At 41.4% G+C, this 22,851-nt stretch overlaps 3 protein-coding genes across 6 annotated transcripts; 1 reads left to right on the top strand and 2 right to left on the bottom strand.

Moving 5' to 3' along the window:
- Window positions 1-496: 496 nt before the first annotated feature.
- hipk1b (homeodomain interacting protein kinase 1b) lies at window positions 497-11,838 on the top strand. 4 transcript variants are annotated; one of them, XM_028405436.1, is made up of 18 exons: window positions 497-840; window positions 1,787-2,514; window positions 3,027-3,218; window positions 3,310-3,491; window positions 3,603-3,726; window positions 3,954-4,073; window positions 4,450-4,536; window positions 4,620-4,804; window positions 4,887-5,037; window positions 5,126-5,312; window positions 5,509-5,627; window positions 6,560-6,694; window positions 7,707-7,864; window positions 8,239-8,310; window positions 8,521-8,691; window positions 8,867-9,081; window positions 9,182-9,294; window positions 10,050-11,838. In XM_028405436.1, the coding sequence occupies exons 2-18, from the start codon at window positions 1,789-1,791 to the stop codon at window positions 10,515-10,517; spliced, it is 3,405 nt and encodes a 1,134-aa protein (XP_028261237.1). In that variant the 5' UTR covers window positions 497-840; window positions 1,787-1,788; the 3' UTR covers window positions 10,518-11,838. The 4 variants fall into 4 exon arrangements, with proteins under 4 accessions (XP_028261237.1, XP_028261236.1, XP_028261239.1 ...); XM_028405435.1 differs by having other exon boundaries at window positions 7,704-7,864; XM_028405438.1 differs by lacking the exon at window positions 6,560-6,694.
- Window positions 11,839-13,308: 1,470 nt separating this feature from the next.
- Window positions 13,309-14,537, bottom strand: LOC114435663 (E3 ubiquitin-protein ligase rnf168-like). Its single transcript, XM_028405542.1, has 3 exons — window positions 14,427-14,537; window positions 13,919-14,308; window positions 13,309-13,798 (listed from the first exon to the last, which is right to left on the bottom strand). The coding sequence occupies exons 1-3, from the start codon at window positions 14,474-14,476 to the stop codon at window positions 13,708-13,710; spliced, it is 531 nt and encodes a 176-aa protein (XP_028261343.1). The 5' UTR covers window positions 14,477-14,537; the 3' UTR covers window positions 13,309-13,707.
- A 196-nt stretch (window positions 14,538-14,733) lies between these two features.
- Window positions 14,734-20,892, bottom strand: ube2j2 (ubiquitin-conjugating enzyme E2, J2 (UBC6 homolog, yeast)). Its single transcript, XM_028405532.1, has 7 exons — window positions 20,719-20,892; window positions 19,123-19,253; window positions 17,440-17,480; window positions 17,215-17,317; window positions 16,992-17,130; window positions 16,804-16,884; window positions 14,734-16,696 (listed from the first exon to the last, which is right to left on the bottom strand). Exons 2-7 carry the CDS (start codon window positions 19,251-19,253, stop codon window positions 16,406-16,408), a joined length of 786 nt encoding a protein of 261 aa, XP_028261333.1. The 5' UTR covers window positions 20,719-20,892; the 3' UTR covers window positions 14,734-16,405.
- Window positions 20,893-22,851: the final 1,959 nt, after the last annotated feature.

The following is a 22,851-nucleotide window of genomic DNA, read 5'->3' as shown; positions in this document are numbered from 1 at the left end:
CTGACAGATACTAAACCTAAGGTCAAGCCTTTCATTCAGTTAATATTATTACTTTGCCTTCATGGATGTGTCCATAGAGTAGGGAACTGTTTGGGGAAAAAAGGTCCACTAAGTATGATAACATGTAATTAAATGCTCTTATATCACAATAAAAGGTTGTGTGCACTCAATACAAAGTTATATTGCATCAGAACATGCAGGTTTAGAAGTCAGATTTGTGAAAGCTCGTTTCCTGCCGGAAATTTACTGGTATTTTTCTACTTACGTCACACAGTCTTTTTACCGTAAAATTGTTGCTTACCTTTTTCATTCACGTCAAACGTGATTTTAATCATAACCTGGCCAGATCTTGACAACAGGCGACAAATAACAGCTGCGAAATACACGTCTTTTGTCCACGAACTTTATCATTTATTGATGATATTAGAGACAATAGCGGTCATTGTGAGCATGAACTGCCGTATTCCCGGTAGTTGCCGGAAACGTCGTCAGACTCGCAGCTGATATAAGGACGTGGTTTGTTCCGGTGAAAAGTGGATCTTGCTGCTCGAAGCCAGTCGGTTTGAGAATATTCGTAATCATGTTTTAATCAACTTAAATATATATTTTAGGACTATATGATTTTATTTAATATTACAATGAGACCGTCGTGGGTTTCCCTAGAAAACTGGCCACTGTAATGCCTTCTCCTGCTGCCTGGCGCACCATCGACTGAAGAAACAATGCAGGCCTAGCTAGCATCTCACGATAGCTAGCGGAAGCTAATCGGATAACGCTGCTGCAGTGGGATTTAAACCTCGGGCGAGGCCGTGTTTCGATGCTATAATAACATCAAATCCGGTATGTTACCAACGTTTCTGTATTTCATGTTACGTCTTCTGCAATTTAGGCTTAACTGTGTGTGGTGTGAAATTTACTAACCACGCCATAATTACAAAAAGTTATGTGTTAGCATGTTAGCCTTCGCGAGTTAAGTAATATTAAGCATTATTGTTGGATTTTAATGGATATGGTCTGTTTGTAACCAGATATTTACAGATGTATGTTGCTACAAAGTGAAGGCCAAACAATGATTTATGTTATATTCAAGTAACTATGGTTGTATTTCATAACACTGGTGATCACAGTTGCCCAACACTCATCCTGTCGGTACTCATTTCTGTTTCAAAACTTTCTTTCTCGTAATTGCAAGCTGGAGCTCCAAAAATGTGTGTATAATTGTTGACCCTTCGGATATACCATCCTTATACGTCGGATTAGAACTTGACAGGATTAAAACACCGCATGAGCTGTCCTAGCCCTGGTCAAACCTGTTGTCGTTAAGTTTACTTGTTTCAGTTTTAATAACGTGCCGTGTTTCCTTGTTTTTATAAATTAGACAGATAAAGTCTGTTACCAAACGCGTAACTTCCTCACATCCCAGCACAACCCCACCCATTTATATTGAAATGACAAAATGTGTTTTCTAAAAATAGGGTGGGGTTAGAAAACAAATGAGACAGGCGAACTTTTTCATTCACGATATGAGGCATCCCCCACTTGATGACAGTGGGATATCACTTTTTGTTAATTGCATTATTTCATAGACCTGTTTCATAACTGCTACTTAATCCTGAAAACATGCTCTGCAAATTTCTTTTAAGTGGTTTGTCCACTTTCACCTGTGATACTTATCTGATAACAGGATGTAGTCTGTATATTTACAATGAAAAAGGTTTATTTATAATTTGATGTTTTGCTTCATGTAGCATCATTTTTATGAGAATTCTCCTCAATTCCTTTACAGCCATGAGTTCTCAGCTTCAGGTCTTCTCCCCACCCTCCATCTCCTCCAGTGCCTTTTGCCGTGTTAAGAAGCTCAAGGTGGAGAGCAATGTTTGGGATGTGTCTACTAGCGAAGCTTACAGCTCCATAGCGAGCCAGTCTGGGTACACATTTACCCCTGCCATGGCTGTGCCACCCTTTGCCCCCTCCCTGGTCTTCCCTCCTGCAGCACCTGGCTCCAGGGGTCAAGTTGTGGTGCGGGCGGCTGATAGCACTGGCAGTCTTCCTCGTGGATCTAGTCGACGTGTTACTGAGCAGGCGACATCCTCCTCATACACCCATGAGACTTCATCTGAAACAAGAGGGCACAGGCATGGGCAGAAGAGAAAGCTCGAGGAGGCTAGTGAAGGCAGTGGGAGTGGATGTGGCAGTGTGCAAATATTAGAAGAGCTCTCGGCTCCTGCAGCAACTTACTCCAATCGTACGGGTGGTGGAGGAGGGGGCACAGGCCAGTCTATTCCACACTCGGCTCCAACCACCAAGAGCAGCAGCTCAAATGGGGAAGGGGATTATCAGCTTGTGCAGCACGAGATTCTTTGCTCTGTGTCCTGTAGCTATGAAGTGCTGGAGTTTCTAGGAAGAGGCACTTTTGGACAAGTGGCAAAGTGCTGGAAGAGGGGAACCAATGAGATCGTAGCAATCAAGATTCTGAAAAACCATCCTTCATATGCTCGGCAGGGCCAGATCGAGGTAACCAGGCATAATAATGTTTAAAATACTGTTTTTTTCCCCTTCCACGTGTAAATACATTTAGTCTGATTTTTAGTGTAGACTCTAAAAATGCACTTTAATGGCAAACTCTGAAGTGCATAAATAAATAGAAGCATATGTGTGTTGATGAAGATTCTCAGTCATCCAGACCTATGTGGGTGGGTCTGGGTACCCAGACCCACCCACATAGGTCTGTAACCACATATAAACCATGTTTCCCCACCAAGCGAAACGTCTTCTAGAAAACTCTACAAGTCCAGACGCCTTGCTTCAATCCTCTCTAAGCATATGTGTGTTAATAAATCATGATACCAATAGGCCTTGTAACAAAGCATATATATAACAATGAACCATTAGAATATGACAAATGTATCAGGATTCCAAGCTCAGTTTTTATAAGTTGGATTATAAATATAAAATTATAGTACCACATATTGTACCAGCTTTTATTTTGATAATAAGTAACATTGTTTTTTTCTTCTCCTAAATAGGTAGGAATTCTGAACCGACTGAGTGCTGAGAACGCCGACGAGTATAATTTTGTGCGTTCTTATGAATGCTTCCAACACAAGGGTCATACTTGCTTGGTTTTTGAGATGCTGGAACAAAATCTGTATGACTTCCTCAAACATAGCAAGTTCAGCCCGCTCCCCCTACGGCACATTAGACCCATCCTGCAGCAGGTTGGTGATTATTATTAACTTCTAAATACATAAATATCCTGTTCTTTTTTTCTCAGTATTTCAGCCAGACTAAATGTGTTTGTAATTTCAGGTGGCTACAGCATTGATGAAGCTGAAGAGCCTTGGCTTAATCCATGCAGACCTGAAGCCTGAAAACATCATGCTGGTCGACCCCCTAAGACAGCCCTATAGGGTGAAGGTGATCGACTTTGGCTCAGCAAGTCATGTGTCCAAAGCAGTGTGCTCAACCTATTTACAGTCTCGCTACTACAGGTGAGTGGCATCATACACAGCTGTAAGGTTAAATGGTAACATATGGCCATGTTGCTTTGACACTGTGTAGTTCACCGATTGTTATTAATTGTCCTTTAATCTTCACTTTAGGGCTCCAGAGATCATTTTGGGCCTTCCATTCTGTGAGGCCATTGACATGTGGTCTTTAGGATGTGTGATTGCTGAGCTGTTTCTAGGTTGGCCTCTCTACCCGGGAGCCTCGGAGTACGACCAGGTAAGAACCACTCTTAGACTTTCCAGTGTAAGTCTTTTCTATATGGCCTTTTAACGATAAAATATAAAACCTGTGGAATAATATTTATGATTCATTTAGTGTTGACGGATGGGCAGGAATAGAAATCATATGCATGTAATGGTTCTGACTATTTTCCTGATCCACAGTATATGAGGTTTACTGTTTTGTCTCACCCTGATTTTTTTATTTTTTTTCCCTCTTGTTAGATCCGTTACATCTCTCAGACCCAAGGCCTGCCAGCTGAGTACCTACTGAGTGCTGGCACCAAGACAAGCCGCTTCTTCAATCGAGGCCCTGACTCAAGCTACCCACTCTGGAGATTGAAGGTTAATACACATATACATAACATGTACAAAATCCTGCTGAGTGTCTGCTTAGTGTTGTGACCCTGGGTCATTCTCTGTGTGTGCACAACACAGCGTGCTTCTCCGTGCTCATCTCCTATCTAAAAGAGACCAGACCGCACACACAAATTTCAAAGTAAAGCAGCTGATTATTGGATCAGTAGAAAGAAATACTGTCCAAAACAACAAACCTGTCTCTATTTAACCCTAAGCAAAAACAGAAGAAAAAATGGCCTCTTGTTTCTACAAAGCCTGCAGCTAAGACAATTTTTAACAGAGTAATAAAGGTTTCCATTCTGTGCTGATAACCTTGATTGAACTGTATACATCTCACATATCATTTTTTGTATTTAACCAGACCCCATCAGAACATGAAATGGAGATGGGCATCAAATCTAAGGAGGCCAGGAAGTACATCTTTAACTGTCTGGATGACATGATGCAGGTATATTGGTTAACAATGACACAAACGCTAATTACATCCCAAACTATGTGTCTGACCATTCTTTTGTTACTTGTGTTTTCCAGGTCAACCTCTCTTCTCACTTGGAGGGTACCGACATGCTCGCTGAGAAAGCCGATAGACGAGAGTTTATAGATCTCTTGAAGCGAATGCTTCGTCTGGATGCTGACAAAAGGATCACCCCTACAAAAACACTGGGCCACCCATTTGTCACAATGAGCCACCTCATGGATTACCCCCACAGCTCCCAGTAAGTTTGATAAATCATTTGCATATCTGTGTGTGTTTGGGTCAGTGTTGTAACGTAATCTCTGATGCTCACTCCGTTCCAGTGTGAAGTCTTGCTTCCAGAACATGGAGATCTGTAAGCGTCGCAGCTCCTATGACAGTGGCAAATCTTTGTACTCCACCAATGCAGTTCCCAGCACTGCAGCAGGAAACCTCACTGTTACCTTTAGTAGCCAACTCAACCAGCATAACCAGGTATGATCTGGTCACTCACCATGAATTCTCACACATGTTTGTAGGCCTTTAATCCCTCTAGTACTAATCAGTTTTGTTATCAAAACAGGTGCCTTCTGCCGGGGGTGCGGTGCCTTTGCTGAACTACCAGCCAGCTCTGTACCAGCAGGCGACCATCAACATTCCAGGACTGGCTCAACAGAGTGTCCCAATTCCCACACGTCCTGCTGGGCTGTGTAGCCAGACAGAGCCCTTCCAGCAGACCCTCATTGTCTGTCCACCATCCACTATTCAAGGTAGAAGATATAGTCCCAAACAACACAATGGGCTATGTTGGGAATTTTGTTTTCATTCATTCATTCATTGATTTGTCAGGCTGTCCCTTACACCCTTAAATGTGTCCAGTTGACACATAATAACTATGCCAACCGATTTATACATGACTTCAGTCAGTGATATCTACAAGTAAACACCACTGGGTTTGTTTTCCAGGGCTACAGCCAACCAGTAAGAGTTCCAGTTTCCCTGTGAGGGTAGAGAACTCTGTACCTATAGTACCTCAGAACCAGTCTGCTCAGTCACTGCAGATTCAGCCAAGTATGCTCACACAGGTAAGAGTTTCGTGTTTTTCAGATTCCATCAATGGGATAAATTAATAAACAGTTTTTATTTCTTTGTTTCACATCTTTGGACACATCGTCTGTTGCAATAGGGTAATTGTATCCATCCAATGTGCAGTGTTATTTAAGAATGTTGCAGCTTTTGTGTCCATAAGAGCTGCAGTTAAAGACTTTAAAGAAACTGGTGTAATCCAAAGTGCAAGACTCAATAAGATGCAGTGCACATAAGGACAAGCAGAAAGTTGCACAATGGATACATAACTCCAGTATGGTATATTCTTTCCATTGTAATTCACTGGTTCCATGTTGTCCATCCTGAAAGGGTCCAACAGTGTTTGAAAGTGAATTAAGCTGATGCATCATGGGTACATTGAAAGTAGGAATGTGTTGTGAAGTGTTGTTATTTGTGAATACTGTCAATGTGGTAACGTTCAATTAGACCAAGCTGAGAGCGGTGCTGGCCTGAATTGCTTGTTCATGTATAAACTGGTGGCAGAACTGCCAGTTCAGTGGTGGGAGAAGGGCATACTCTGGGCTTCAGCTCAGAATGAATAATAAGAGATGTAGTCCCCAATGTTTTTCTGTTTGTGCTGATTGTGGCTCACCTTGGATTTGCTTTCAGAACTGATTGGACCACCACTCTAAGCTGGGTTTCTAAATCCCAGTCCTCTGTGTGGGATAGAAGCCAGATGTGGAGTTGGGGCTCATCTGGCTTAAAAAGCTAGTTAATTGCTGTTTGCTAAAATGAGGAGTAATTGCAGCACACTGCAGAGGTCAGGTGTCCAGATGGCCAGCAGTGCCAATGTGCAGTTAGTTGTCTCTGCTCTGTCCTTTATTCTAGATCAGCCCTTTGAAGGGCATTACTTTTTATCACGACCTAACATTGCCCTCCACTATCCCTCCCCCCTTCCTCCCTCCTCCAGGGTTCCTGCACACCCCTGATGGTGGCCACCCTGCACCCACCCCCAGCAGGCATAGCCCCCCAGTATTCCTTGCCCCTGGGGCTGGGCACTGGGGTGGGTCGGCCTACCCTCCTGGAGCACACAGCCACAGTGCTGGTAAAGCAACAATGACATCCCCGAAGAAAGACATGCACATGCACACTCCCTCTACCACTAACAAATGCCATCTGTCTCCTGGCCCACTTTACCTTTTCTTTTTTATTTGTTTGCAAGTTTCCCGCTCCCTTTGTGCCACACGTCGAATGGGGCTGCCTTTGTTTTATACATTGTATTTTCCCTCTTCACACATGGGCTTGTCATGGTTTTCAGAATCATGGTTGGTCAAAACATTTTCAAAAGAAAAAATCCAAATTTTTATTGCTCTGAATTGCCTTTTTGTTTTCAATTCCCCTTTGTGACATTAGATCAAGATTGACAAAATTTAAATTTTCATTTTACTCCCAAGGACACCCTCTCACCACGCCATTCACACATTTTCATTCCCCAGTCTTTTCCCATAGGTGTGCTGAAGGCATGGAGCGCATGTGTTGCTGAGTTGTCTGCGCTTTGCTTGCAAGCTTCTCTTTGTCCTTCCTTGTTTTCAGCAGAGGAGGCTACAGCCACAAAGTCTACTAAAAGCCCCCCCTCAACCAGCCGGCCCAACTCTGACACATCTTTTTGTTTCAGCCTCACAACATGTGGCATGCCTATTCCCAAGACACATTATCAGCAGACTGTGTGGCAACAGGGAACTAAACTAATCTCTCTCAAGCATTTCTTCTTTAACAGGCACCATGGTTCTGGGTATATTTGTCTTTTATACCTGATCTGTTTACAGTGCTTCGTTGTTTGTGCTTTGCATGATATCATCTTGTGGATTTGTTGCAGGGCAATGCTATAATAAAGGAATGGCTTTGGGAAAGGTTGCTCGCTTATCCAGCTATGTGCTTTTGCCTGTAGAAGAGATTGGCCATTGGCTTGCCTCTTTGTATCCAGTCTTTGGATTTTTTTCTCAGCATGGCTCAATTTGTCTGGCCCATTCCAGCAATCAGAAAATTTGTGTTGATTTATATGGAAATCATGCTTTACATTACATGTACTGAGGTGTATTTGTTATTTCCCTCAGCAGGCTTGGCCCACAGGTACCCAGCAGATCCTCATCCCGTCATCATGGCAGCAGGTCCCAGGTGTGGCCATCCACAGCTCTGCCCACCAGTCGAATGTCACAGAATCACCCCTGGAAACGGTTAACTCAGATGCTGCCCTGCAACAGGGACACAGCTGGCGGTGGGTCAAAGACTGTACACTGTTACAAGTCGAGACACTTCTAGACACATGCAAACACAATGAGAGTTTCTCATAGAGGAAGCTGCAGATTTTAACGTTATTTCAGAATTTTCAGTCAGTCTTCATACCACAGGTGTAAAATTGTACTAGGTTTTATGTGCTTTTTGTGTCACAAAATACCACTCAAACATGACCTCTTTCAGTTTGATGTAGAAAATATTCTCTTGATACAGATATTCCCTAAATCAAATTAATCCATCAAATCAAGTGTTAAATCAGAGTCAAAATAAACTATAGTAATGTGACAGCAGTAATTTTTTTTCATTTTCTTTGTGATGGCAATCGCTGATCTCTTTGACCTCTGACCCTAACAGAAACATAACCCAAGCTAGAACTCAGCAGGAGAGGAAGAAGGTGAAAGCCAGACGTGGAGAGAACAGAAACAGGTTGGTCTGATTTTTATTTTTATTATTTTTTTGAACAAATATAACCAAAAGCTTTTGTTCTTTTCTTTTAAACACACATTCTTTACACTAAAAATAACTGTTTTTTTTTTTTTTTCGTTTTTAATCCAATATTTAAATACAGTGCATGTTTTTTTGTCTCACATCTGTTCTGGGGCTGACATCAAATATTAGTCTTCTTTTGTGTGTTAGGGGTATATCAACTACATCTTTACTCGGCACTACTGGTGTGACCCCACCCAGCTCCAGTACCGCATTGTCCCAGCCAATCATCATCTCCGACACACCTAGCCCAGCGGTCAGCATCATCACTATTCACAGTGACACAGACACCGAGGACGAGCGCAAGTTCCATCCTGCCAGGTGAGAACAAGACGCTCTGTACACACTGTATTGAGCAGAACAGTGTCCTCCCTTTTTCAGGAATTCTTCTTTTTTTGTCAAACAACTGTGTAGACGAACATGGCTACTGAAGTACTTACAGCCTCATTTCCTTGACAAGAGGCAGAAAATAACTTTATCTTCTCTGTTCACACAGTGTTGGATTGGGCCAGCGTACTAATGTGATCAGCTGTGTGACCGTGCATGACTCGGACTCCTCTACAGCCAGCCCTCTGACACCGCTGCCCCGCACACTTAATCCAGCAAGCACCATGTCATCTCGCCAGGCAAAGTCTCTGGCAGTAGTGGCACCTTCAGTCAAAACACAGGCATCTGAGAGAGGAGCAGCTTCACATGGGCGCTTAGAGACAGGTGAGTGACCCTGTTATTAATTTACTCATGATACCAATTAATTTTATTTTGATTGTAAAAGTAGCATTATTTAAAATTGTGTACTTACCTTTAATTTCAGTCAACTACATAAAGCCCAAGCGATCTTCTAACAGACAGCCCTGCAGTTCAGGGGCAAGCATGGAGCGGCATGGACTGGTGCCGAGCCAGTCACACCCCTTAAACCTCAGCCAGGTGAGCCTGCTTTTGTGTCATGTTGCCTGTCATTACTTGCCTTATTAAATGTGAAGTGTCCTAACCATAGTTCTAAATGGCAACAGAGATTAAAAGGTTAATTACACCTCCTGGAACTACAGGTTGGTAAATAATGTGACGTCTGCGACATGAAAAAAACATCCACGTTCAAAGCAGAGAATCAGTCGGACATTTTTATTATCGGATAATCAGAGGAACAACATCCATCAAAGGCAAAATACATCTTGTAAAGAGTTAAAGTTTGAAGTTGTATAATCTTTGTACATTTTACTTATAACTTATAACTAGAATCAGACGAGTCAAAGCTTTTTACTGTTGAGTCTAAATCGCCCTCTGCTGGGCAAATGGTGTAATAGCAGCTGAATTTTAAAATCACTTTAAAGATGTCATTATGAGAGTTCCTTTTTGTAGATCACCTATGTCCAATGTACAAACTTAACAGACTGTAAAGATTATATGTTTAAACGACTACAAGATGATTTGATAATGAAGGGAATAATAAAGGGAAAGTATGTCTGTAAGTTTATTTTGTTTACCAACAGTAAGTAGTGCATCTTTTCTAAATGGTATTCTGAATGTGATGCAGTTTAGACTTTAATTTTTACTATGCATTAGTCAGATTTTGGGACTATTGTGTCTCATTTTTGTGTTTTGCTGCAACACAATCGACAGTCATCTCTGTCTGGGCAGACCTTTCTGTATGTGCCAACATGCTGATTATTCTTTCTCTTCAGGTTCCATCAGGAGTTTCTTCATCTCAGGAGCGTTCAGGCCCCTCCCACAACGACTCGTCTCTACGTCACCAGCAGACATTCCCTTCAGCCATCTCGGCCTCTCACTACAACTTCCCTGAGGTGTCCACGCTGGCTTCAGTCTCTACCCCGGCTTCCAGCTTATACACCTACCCAGCCTCCACTGCCCTCTCCTCAGCTTCTCAGGCCATGGAGCAGCTGCTCGGCCGTGGCCACGGCAGCCACGGACACTCCCCCTCCGCCTATGCAGCAACATACACCTCAGCTTCCTCCTCCAGGAGAGACTCGGCCAGTCGGAAAGATTCTGTCAGTCTGCTGCATGGCCTCCCAGCAGCCTACCAGCATCAGTTTGCCACTGGCTCTCCCTATGTGAGTGTGACGCCCCGTACTGAGGCTTACAGTGCCTACCAGCTCAGCCCGCGGCGATTAACACAGTACCCCTACTTGTAGTGAAACTGACAAAAGATTAAAAAAAAAATCTGCTTTCCCACATACTACCACAAAGGGATGTCTAGCCTAAGGAATAACTGTTGGTCACTTATTTGTTTGCTGCTTTAAAACTACAAGACAGCATTTCACCTCTAGCTCATTTACATGCTCTTCTGGACTGTTGTAGTCTTTAGGAACTGTTCCTTGGTATTATTTGTAATGTATGATTTAATTTTTCCTTTTAAAAAACATTGTTTATTGCCCATATTTTATCCAAATGTACAAGTGAGACATTGTGTTAAATGTATCTTATGTGTGAAGAGAGATTCTCCTCCTGTCACGATGCTGCGACTACACTTTAGGTGAGCCTTTAGATGCTGACAGTTTATCATGAGCCTTATCACACAGTTTTCACACTAATCCCCTAAGGCCCTGTGTTTTTTTTTTCCTTCTCTTTAGTGAACGTAATGAGTGTACTTTTAACCATGTCCGTTTGCTCTCCAACATGTCTTTTTACTATGTTTAAATTATGTTTGTCAGTGTGAGGTAGGAAGAAGAAAGATGTCGAATAAGAGGAGAGTTGTGGTGCAAACTGTGATGGATACATGTTAATTTAAGTGCACATGTGATAGTTAGGTAATGTAGTGACAGTGTTTAGGCAGGATCTTATGCAATAGAAACTTTTTTTAAAAACTACATCATCTGAGTGCTGAATGTATTTATGAAGTCAAGAGTGGGCTCTCCATCCTGAGGAATGACGTGAAAAAGCTTTTAAAAAAAAAAAAAACCTTCCCCCACATCCTCTGAAAAATGAAAAATCCAATTTCACATGGACTGAATTATATTCTATATACAGTATATATGTGTGTGAATCCTGATTATGTAGGACCTGCTATTAAAAGAATTAATGCCCAGTTTTTTCCCCTCCCTTTGACACTTTAGAAATGCTTGCTATAGGAGACTGTAACAAACTATCCACTGTGCTGCACACAGACTGATGTGCTTTTCTCGTCAGTGATCTGTTCGTCTTTCAGTGCTGTCCTTCCACATTCAGTGTAGAGAATAGCAGTCGCTGTGCCAGAATTCCTGTCACCATTTTTCCTTTAAAGGGGGTGACCGTCAGAGGGTCTCTGTAGGTTTTATTTTATTTTAATTTTTTGGGTAAATTCTACCCTGTTGTGTTTGCATCAGTTTTGTGTTGTAATGTCTAAATATTTAACTGTATTTCATCTAAACATAGTATAGTTAAGAAGAGGCTATTTGTTAGAACTAATTCAGGGAAAAATGGTTCCAACTCCAATAATCCACTGTCACTTTTTCCAATAAAATAACCACAAACACACGGGCTGGTTTAATCAATCTCAATCTCTCGCATAATTCAGTCAAACTTCCTGGTTTTGTTTTGTTTTTAAACACGTAACGGATTAAATGCCCTTATTTTTTTCATTGCTCTGAAGTCATGGAGGAGAATTGATCTGTAAGTTATTTGCACAGCTCATATCGGGTAGTCTCTCTTTGAAAGTGCGGTGGACAGTCGATAAAACAGAAGATGTCAATTCTTCTCCAGGTTATAAAACCTGACCAGGAACATGTTTTATTCCTGAGTACAAAATAACTTCTAAAGAAATCTGCAGAAAACAAATAAAACTTTTATATAAAAAATATAGATAAAACTTCTAATATAATAATTAATGACATACAATTAATAACAATATTAAAATTAAAATGGTAAAGTAACTCATCTAGCAAATGGATACATGTATTTTGAATAATGTTTCATTTTAAACATGACTCACATCACTCAGCTGCAGTTCAGCCTGCGATCTTAAACTGCTGATAATGATGCAAATAAATGTTGTTACACAGTATGTATAACACACATTCATGTGTTTAATTTTTAATGAGACTAACTAAAAATAGATTTAGTAATTTTCAAAATTTTTTATTTTATTTATTATTATGGATTTTAAGATGAAACTGGATGTAGCTGTGTGTATCTGTCAAATGAGATACGGGATGAGATGTTCTCAGTTGTAAATTATAAATTGCAATTTTCAATTGTTGACTTCAACAACGACTTTTATAGGGCTGTACCGAACAACATTTATATATATATTAAAAAATCATCTCAATAATCAACCTCACACATGGTAAATGCGCATAATGCTGTGGCACTGCAGCAAGAATGCAAGTACACTGAACCTCAGTTAATCCTAAAATGTTCTGTATTTAAATTTTTTTCATAAATGTAGCGGAATATTATTTAGATTCAGTTAAATGAAATCTTTTTAGTTATACAACAATTTAAAAAAATAATTATTTTTTAACTGTCACAAATCTGCAATCTACTTTGTAGTGCTATTTCATCACAGTGTATTTACTAAAACAAAGTGCATTTATAATGACGTATTATAATGCAGTCTTTATTTAATTATTAAAATGCTGTCTGTATTTAGATACATTAATTAATTGTGGGCAGCAGTGGCTCAGTGGTATAGCGATCCCAACTCCTCCCTAGTCACTGTTGTGTGTCCTTGGGCAAGACACTACCCGCATAGCCTCCAGTGTACTCACTGGTGTATGGCACTCTTTGCTGGGCTGCCTTAAGCAATTTCCCCATTGTGGGACTAATAAAGGTTTCAAATTTAATCTTCATATTCCACTGTAGAACAGTTACAGATGATGTCTGCACCATAGACAGTACTAGTTGTAATAGCTGACAGATGGTATATAAATATAAATCTGCATCAGGTTTGAGGGTTTGAATCCTTTATTGAATCATGTGGAGAAAAGTTTTCACATTTACCAGACTCCAGTGAAAATAATACACAAAATGTTTCTATAAATAATATGAGAATAATTAACATTACATATATAACAAAACTGCAACTATCAGGTCACTAAATGATGTGTTTTAAATCAGAAGGCAGACAGAATGATTATTTGTTCATACTTTTCAGTTTGTTTTTTAACAAACATATTCACAGCTTGGTTGACTTACAGTCAGTGCTAACATCAACACCTTTTCCAGGTTCAACTCAAAATGGACTCCATGCACTTCAAAACTTCACATGAAGCTGTGCAGCCATTCATTCCTTACAAAACTTGATTTGCCAGTTCTTTAAATGCAAATTCAATTATGCAATCACAGGAACCCTGCACACACAATTATCAGGTCCAATGAAGGCAATGACAAATGTAGGCAGGATCTTCATAAGCGGCCGTTGCATTCTTGCACCACCACACAGTTTAACAGTGTCTTTTTGAGTGTTGACATGAAGCCAGACTGCTTTGATGCAGGCCTGATGACAAACACAAGAGACTGTGTTCAGATATTACTGTAATCCAGCATGAATGATTAAACTATACAGAAATTACACTGGAGCTCCATTCAAAGGAATATAAACCAAGAATATACTTACAGATTTGTGTTGATAGGAAAGTTATTTGTGTCATTCACATCCTCCACTGAATCATCCTTCTTTGCCGTCTGCTCCTCTGCAATCTGGTCCCAGATCTCCGTGTTGACCCACAGGGCCCCGGTCAGGGTGAGGCTGGCTCGGGTGCAGGTAATCCAGCGGCACAGGGGGCAGCACACGGTGTAGAGGACGCCCTCGAGCCTGGACATTTTCTCCAGGCAAGGGGCGCAGAATGTGTGGTTGCAGTGGAGGACACGCGGGATCCTGTCACTGCGGGAGTACTCGTGACAGCATACAATGCACTCGAGCTCTTCACTGGTGAGCATGGTGATTTGAGTATGGCAGAGGAGGGAGCCAAGAACGAAGAGTCCTGTTCCTTCACCTGACAGAGGCCTGCGACATGACAAAAAAAAAGGTTTGGCAATGTTTACAAAAATGATACTGAGAGGTGAAGCAGCACATTAAAATCATTGTGTGGACATAAAGGAGCCATTCTATAGTAAATACTTACTTGCTTGCCAAGAGACTGCTTTCCTGTTCAGAGTAAAGTCGCTGCTGCATGAGTGAGGTGTGCTGTGTCTGCTTCCTGGAGTCAGGCGCTCTTAAAGCACTCCCTGCAGAGGAAGTCACATGTAGGTTTCAACATTTCCAGGGAAGTTCTGCCCTCAGGTAAACATAGTTCTGTGGAACGCCTGCATTCAGTCATGTGCAAGGCATCTTTGTTATCCAGTAGACACAGAAACTATGGCCGAGTCAAATTACAATTACAGGAGAAGAAGAATGAAGGTCAGAGGAAGGAAGAAGAATTTTTTGTCACATAAAAGACATAAAAGAAGGTTTTATTAAATGCCCCGCTAAGCAGGGTAATTTATTTGCATTTACTATGAAAACATACAATGTCACACAAGAGTAACTGAAGCATGGAAACTTGGGCTTTTTGCTGAATAATCACATGAACACACTCCCAACATCATCAGTTTGCCTTTTTTTTTTAAAGATGGTGCCAAGAAATAGAAAAGCAACACAGGAGGATCTTCTGCTTCCAGACCTTTTTTTCCTGTTAAAAATTCAGATACACAGTAGAACCAGCATTACTAAATGCAATGCACGACAGTAAATTATCAGCAATTATGTGAGCCAGGACCATCGCCTGTCTGTCTGTACTGCACTGCTTTGCAAACACTATGCGTTTCCTTAAAATCATGACAGACAAGCAGCTGGCTGATTCTATAAATAAGGAGAACAAAAACACAAAGAAAACAATTATCAAAAACAAAATAAGTAATATACAGGAACAAAAATGTGGGTTCTCTTCATGAGTCACCTTAGTTGGACCTATATAGACTGATGCTATACTGGTCAGCTGGGCCAATTAAAAAAAGAAAGAAAGAAAGAAAATCACTGGTCTCTGTTGTGTAGAATGCAGACACTGCTTGGCTCATGGGTTGACTGGAGAGAACATCCGACCCATAATTAGTGCCTATTAGGATTTAGAGCTGAAACTATAATGTGAAGCACAGATTTGAACACACTTGTCAACACTGCATCATTGGAGTACAGACACGTGTATCAGGTCACACTTTCCCACTTTGTGCACACTGTCTTATCAATTTTGTCAATGATTATCAAAGAGATGACAGCGGTCACGATTCACATGATGTCACTGTCGGTCATCAGGAAACGACTTGGATGATGCATATAAAATAATACACAGGGGAGTTCTCTGCACACATCAAGCATCAGATCCTAACAGTGCTCCTTTCAGGGTGGAGCTTTGTGCCAACATATTTGTAGGAATATTCGGCTCTTTAACCCAGATAATTTCTAACAAAGAAGAGGTGGTGGACAAACCTGTCTCTAATCTGTATGGGCAAGCTAAGGCGCACTACACAAAAGTGAAACCCTCAAATTAAGCTTTTACAGAGAACATGATTCAGACAAGCCCATAACTGGTCTCACAGCAACAAGTCATGACCTGGGGAGTCTCTGGCCTGATGAGTAAGCAGGAAACACTGCAGACAGGAATAATTTCCTATTACAATAATCATCAATTTTACTGTTAGAGAGCAGCTTTTAGGTGATGCCATGTTCACGTTACTGCAGACTGATGCTCTGGTTTTATTTCACTCACTCACTGTTTGTATGCTCACATTTTTATACTCTCACTTCACAACCCATGAGCCAAGTGTTTCTATGACTGACATAAGCACAGAGAGGATCACAACCGTTTTAATAAACCCCTCCAATCCACCAGCCATATCGCCACTCCCCCCCCACCTCCTCCTCCACCTCTTCCTCCTCTCAGTTCGTCCTAGGTGGGCGGGCTTTGAGTTTGTGTCTTCTAAAGTCCATGGTGGTAGTGGTTGTAGTGGTGGTTGTGGAAGGGTTTTATCTGGGACTGACCATCCCTCCCCCACATAGTGTGTTTGTAGAATGTGGAGTCCACTAGCTGGCTCACCTGCAGGGGGGGCCCCACCAAACCGGATCCTCTCACTCCTGAGCTATGCTCCTCAGCACGTACTTAACTGTGTAGGCAAAAGCCGCAAAGCCTACAATCACAAAGAGATTGGCTAGAGCCCCACCTAGAAGTCCATGATTGCGATTGGCCTGCTGCAGGCCGGGGGCAGGATGGGCACCCCCCTGTGGAGCAGGGCCTCCGTTTAGGGCTGGGAGACCATAGTGAGCGTGCTGAGGGTCACCGTCGGGCACCACATCAGGTAAGGGGAGGGGCTGAGTGCGGGCGCTTAACTCCTCCTGGGCTTTCTGTTTCTGCTTCATTTCCTGGTAGGAAAAGACGTGAGAACATCAGGGCAAAGATCAAAACGTCCCCTGCTTCATGGTCCCTGATGAGGACCAGGACAGGGGAGAAAAAGACAGCATGTACTTACATCAACTACATCAGGAAACAGCTCACAGAACACTTTGTCTTTGAGGTTGAAGGCCAGGCTTTGGGCTGACAGCTGTCGTTTCTGTAAAAAAAAAAAAATAAAAAAAATCAGACATTAAATTTTGGTGGAACTGCAGATCTTTTTCCCCTCACTTGCTGTATTGATGACCTTTTTTTTTCTTCACTCACTGTGTAGTCCGAGGTTTCAATGCTGCCAAGGGTAGGACCTTTTTCCACCATGAAGCTAAGCAAACCCGTGAGGATGGTAGAGACGGACCATGCAGGGTTCCACGTATCTGGATGGAAGTCTGTGATGGACAAACATAACCTGTAGAACAACAGAAAGGTTGCATCACTTGAAGAGCAAGTCATTTTTCTCATCAATGTTTGAAAGGATGAAGTACACTCTTACCTGGTGTTGCACTTAAATCTGCCATTTGGTGTAATCATATAGATACTTGGAGGTTTAAAAGGAAATTCCCGTGGAAATATGAGTTTTCCATGATAATATCCTCCTATCAAAAAAAAGGAATGCAGATTACACCAAGTGCCAGACACAGCTGAACCACATGATCAGTTAAAAGGTCACAGGGAGTAAACTTGTGGTAACTTGCTGATTAACAGAAGCAGATCTTACCTTCATAAGGAGTTTTCTCAGGACCTCTGACTACATAGTGCCTACAAAAAAAGCTTTCTGTTAGTGAGAAGAAACATTAGAGAGAAGGAATACATTTGGTTTTATTTGCATTACATATACTACATATTGTAGGTTTACAATCTGTCAACCGTCTGAAATGCACAAACTTAGATGCAAAGATATAAAGGTTTCTGCTCTAGCCACCATTACACCCTCAAATGTTAGAGAACATGCAAAGAGCGAGTCTAATGCTAACAGGTTAGCCTAAAAAGGTACTGGTATTAAGTGTCTTCTCAATTTGCCACTAGTCACTTGATTTAGGCACATTAGTGTTGCTAAATGCTTATATATGTTGTGTTATAGTTTTGCTGCCATCTTGGAACAATTTCTCAACAACAAACTGTGCTGCATTAAAATTAAATAAAACTACATGTGAGTATAAAAACACATTCCCTTTTTTAATTTCAATTGCTCAAACCGACATGTCAGGTCAGTAAACATCAGTGGCTTTCTGAGCTACATTACACAGAGCGATCAGAAACACTGCCCAGTGTTACTGGCTACAAAAAAGAGAAAATAAAACCTTGTCAGTTTCATCTTCGTTGTCATTGTGATTTTCCACAGAGCATGATGACACAATTAGGTTATTTGTCTGTGGAAAAGTTCACAGTATGATGCTAGCATTTCATAACCGCTTTCATGGGGGGAGGGGGGGTCTTGATTTATTGATTTCTATGACAGATATTAGTTTATATGCAGGCATTTCGTCCTATGGAATTTCAAAATGAAAAAATGTGGCCGATGGTGCAAGGAGCAGGCAAATCCTTAACTTCAGAATCTGAATAAAACCTAAAAGAACACAAACAGCAATTCTGCATGTACATCCATCGAGGGCCCAAATTGCTGATTTAATTGGTGCAGTGGTTATTATAAACCTCACAAAGGAGACTTTTTTGTACATCTTGGAGTCTTACATACTCCTCTCAATTGTAGTACCTCTAGGCAAAATATGGCCTGGGGGCAGCTTTGTCAAAAAAAAAACAAAACAACAAAAAAAGGTATACTGTGTGTACCACTTACATTTGTAATGAATGTGGAAGTAGGTTTATACACAAATGCATAATGCTCGTTACACTTTCACACAAATGGAAAAGGCTTGTTACACTAATCCCGAAAAACAATAAAACAACAGCTGCCCTTACAGGTTACAGTGAACTGCTTGAGGAAACGTCAGACGTCATCTTAGTAATTCATGCTTACTTAGGGATTGGGGATTCCCTGGAACCGTAAATATTCTAGGCAACTAGGTCTACTCCTGACTCTGCCCTGTATTGACAAGTTTTATCAAGAGTCATATATTTACACCTACTTAAAGTAATAAAAACTTGGATGAAAGTCAACACAGGCATTCCAATAAATACCCTGGTTAGTGGGGATGTGCCACTGAAACACCTTTAGCTGGTTTCATTTCATAATACCTGGCAAAAAACAACAGTGGAGGTGTATACACACACCTAACAGTGAGTTGTGTCAACATTATGCCTACTGAGTTCCTGTTTTGTCACTGAGTGTAGGTAAGCATGGTGATAGCATGTCTGAAGATGCAACCCTGTGTCTGCTGGACTACAACTGTTTTTTTTTAACCACAATTTCTGATATACTAAAAGTAAAAGGAGACCTTACCATTCTAGGATGTTGGAGGGGAGAGGTTCTGCACAGATGTAAGGCACAGGGTCTTTCTTTATCCTGAGGTAATCCTGCTTAAGTCTCTGAGTGGCTGTAGTTGGAGCTCTCTTATTCCCGTTGTTGTTCATCTGAAGATTGAAAGGGAGAAACTGATATGTAGCTTGATATCATGAAAAATTCAGTCAACTTGTCAGTTAAACCTTGTTAAACAGATCTGACCACTCAGTGTTGAAATGAAAACATATAGAGCCAACATGATGCTGCCGGCTGGTGAAAGCTTTTAATTGTGATGCATCAACTAAGAACTATGCCTGCAAAAAGACGTGGTAGATAATGGGCCAAAATAAGAAAAAGTGGTGGCTGAGGCCTGAGTTTAGTTAGTGGCCATCTTGATATTGCTGAAGTGACTGCCCCAAACCTATTCCTCATTATGTACATTAAACATACTGCTTGACAAATGAATGAACATCCTTCCCCCACACATTTTTTTACTTGAACATTTGTCATGCTTCTCCACCACCACCACCTCCACCTTTAGGACCAGGCGTAAAGCCTTTCTGTTTAGTAAGGTGTATAACTAGTCTAAACTATAGTGTGTGGAGAAGATAGCTATACAGTCACTTGTTGATATGGCTTCAGCCACAGGTAGCATAGGGCCGATAAATTGGCCAAAAGAGCACAGACATGATCCACTGAGCAGCTCCCTGTCCCCCTTAACCCCTCTTACCTCTCCCTCTTTTCTCATCAGCCTGGTTCACACTAGTCATTCATGTCATTAACTGTGTTTTCTGTCTTCCTCATAGTTTTGTGCCTCTCTCTCTCTCTCTCTATGCCTCCAGACCTGCATGCTGACCTGCAGACCACACCAATGGTTATTGCCTGCACCAGTCTCTGTTGTTCATCTTTGCTTTATTTGTTACTATTCATTAACTAATGACATAAATATCCACTATAACATACGGTGTTGTGTAGTGTTATAAGAAAATGTTACCAAGTAAACAAACAAACAATGTAACTGAAAAAGCCTGATATACAATGTACCTACATGTACAGGATACATTAATACTCTTCCAATGCCTTTCCATGTGACTGCACACTGAACTGGACATTAGCAAACTGTACCGCTGCCCCCTGCACACTGTCACGTGTCGGACAGCTGACATGTAACGAGCTGTCCGTGGACTGAAACAGTGTTGAAATTATGTCAGTGTTACCTCCCACAACACGGGATGCTACTTAACGCAACTTGTGTAGCTAAGGCTAATCCGCTACCTGCCACGCTAGCCTAACGTTAAATCTCTTGCTAACACACATAGACGACTATAAACAAACCAACAGATCAACTTAAAACAAATGATATTTAAATAACAACCTCTAATCAAATCATTATTACTGTGTACTAAGGCGAGCTAACTACATTCAGCTACCGCCGGTGACAACTTCTATAAACTAGCAAGCGGCTAACGTTAGCCTCATGTAGGCCAGCTATGTTTAGCTACTTGGCGTTAGCAGCGGCTAGCTTAAACAGTTGTGTTGATAACGAAAGCTATAGCACTTATCTCCAGCAATCACTAACGAACGGTACAAACATACCTCTCCAGAGACCCCAGTGAAAATGGTATTCGTGGCTAGACACGAAATAAAGGTGCTGTTTCTGTTGTCAAACCCAAAACCGATAAGACGATGACACCACCAACGTAGCTTTAGCTATCGCCAGCAGGAAACATTTCGCTTCCGGGTTTCTTCTTCATCTGTGCTGTGATGGTTGAAATTGACCGAACGTGCTTTACTGTCACGAGCGGATCTTAAAATATAACGCATGGCGTATGAAGCATTAAAAATGTGTGTGTGTGTCGGTGGTGAAAAAGTACATTAGTATATTATGAAATATAATAATATGAAGTAGTTGCGATTTCCTGTGGATTTTAACAGGTTGTTAAACTATTTTACCTACAGAAGTAAACACTTAATGACTATTTCAGAGACAGATTCAACAAAAACTCATTGATTTTAAAACTAATTCCAAGTGAAACAACAGTTTTGTCAACCACACTGGTGGTACTACACTAACAGATTATACAAAGCCTCCATATCTGTCGCCTTCTCTCATTTACAGAGACAAAAAACTGGCAAATCTCCCTCATGTCCACCTGATAGAGTTTTCCCGTCATCACTCACCTCAGCAATAGAACTTCCTCCACTGGCCCTACATGATGGCCCTGCCTCTGACTCACTCTCAGTACCAACCCCAAATATGGAGTAGATAGATGGAGATAGCTTGTGCTTTACTTTTCAATTAACAACCAATATAAGTGAGCTTTAAAATATATATATCATCAATGAAATAACATCAGCATATGTTGATTTAACACAGTGGTCTTCTCATCATCTGAGTTTCAAAAAGTTGTTCGGCCATGACTCTAAACTCTGCTTAATGTAGATAATACTGAAACACTAAAAATACTAACTTAGAAAAATGCATGTCTTTATTTTGATCTGCTTATAAAACTGCTTAATTCACAAGAAACCTTGTGGATGTGTTTATAATGATGCACTGCCTTATCTGCTACATCAGTGTTTCCCTGTTCATATAATGCACCACTGTGTCCTGACGGTCCATCACATTTATTTTATTCTTTCTACACTCAACAAAAATATAAACGCAACACTTTTGTTTTTGCTCCCATGTTTCATGAGATACACAATATTACCATTCCTCTCAAACATTGTTCACAAATCTGTCTAAATGTGTGATAGTGAGCACTTCTGCTTTGCTGAGATAATCCATCCCACCTCACAGGTGTGCCACATCAAGATGCTGATCTGACATCATGATTAGTGCACAGGTGTACCTCAAACTGCCCACAATAAAAGGCCACCCTGAAATGTGCATTTTGTTTCTGCTTTATCTGTCTGAGTCTGGGGACTCAGAACCAGTCAGTATCTGGTGTGACCACCATTTGCCTCATGCAGTGCAACACATCTTCTTCGCATAGAGTTTATCAGATTGTCTATTGTGGCCTGTGGAATGTTGGTCCACTCCTCTTCAATGGCTGTGCGAAGTTGCTGGATATTAGTGGGAACTGGTGCACGCTGTCGTATACGCCGGTCAAGCACATCCCAAACATGTTCAATGGGTGACATGTCCGGTGAGTATGCTGGCCATGCAAGAACTGGGACATTTTCAGCTTCCAAGAATTGTGTACAGATCCTTGCAACATGGGGCCGTGCATTATCTTGCTGAAACATGAGGTGATGTTCATGGATGTATGGCACAACAATGGGCCTCAGGATCTCATCACGGTATCTCTGTGCATTCAAAATGCCATCAATAAAATGCACCTGTGTTCTTCGTCCATAACAGATGCCTGCCCATACCATGACCCCACCACCACCATGGGCCACTCGATCCACAACATTGACATCAGCAAAGCGCTCACCCACACGACGCCACACACGCTGTCTGCCATCTGCCCTGAACAATGTAAACCGAGATTCATCCGTGAAGAGAACACCTCTCCAACGTGCTAGACGCCATCGAATGTGAGCATTTGCCCACTCAAGTCTGTTACGGCGACGATCTGGAGTCAGGTTAAGACCCCGATGAGGACGACGAGCATGCAGTTGAGCTTCCCTGAGACGGTTTCTGACAGTTTGTGCAGAAATTGTTTGGTTATGCAAACCAATTGTTTCAGCAGCTGTCTGAGTGGCTGGTCTCAGACGATC

The sequence above is a fragment of the Parambassis ranga genome, chromosome 5, assembly GCF_900634625.1.
Source record: "Parambassis ranga chromosome 5, fParRan2.1, whole genome shotgun sequence".
In the NCBI taxonomy this organism is placed as follows: Eukaryota; Metazoa; Chordata; class Actinopteri; family Ambassidae; genus Parambassis; species Parambassis ranga.
This window is presented reverse-complemented; position numbering and strand designations above follow the sequence as displayed.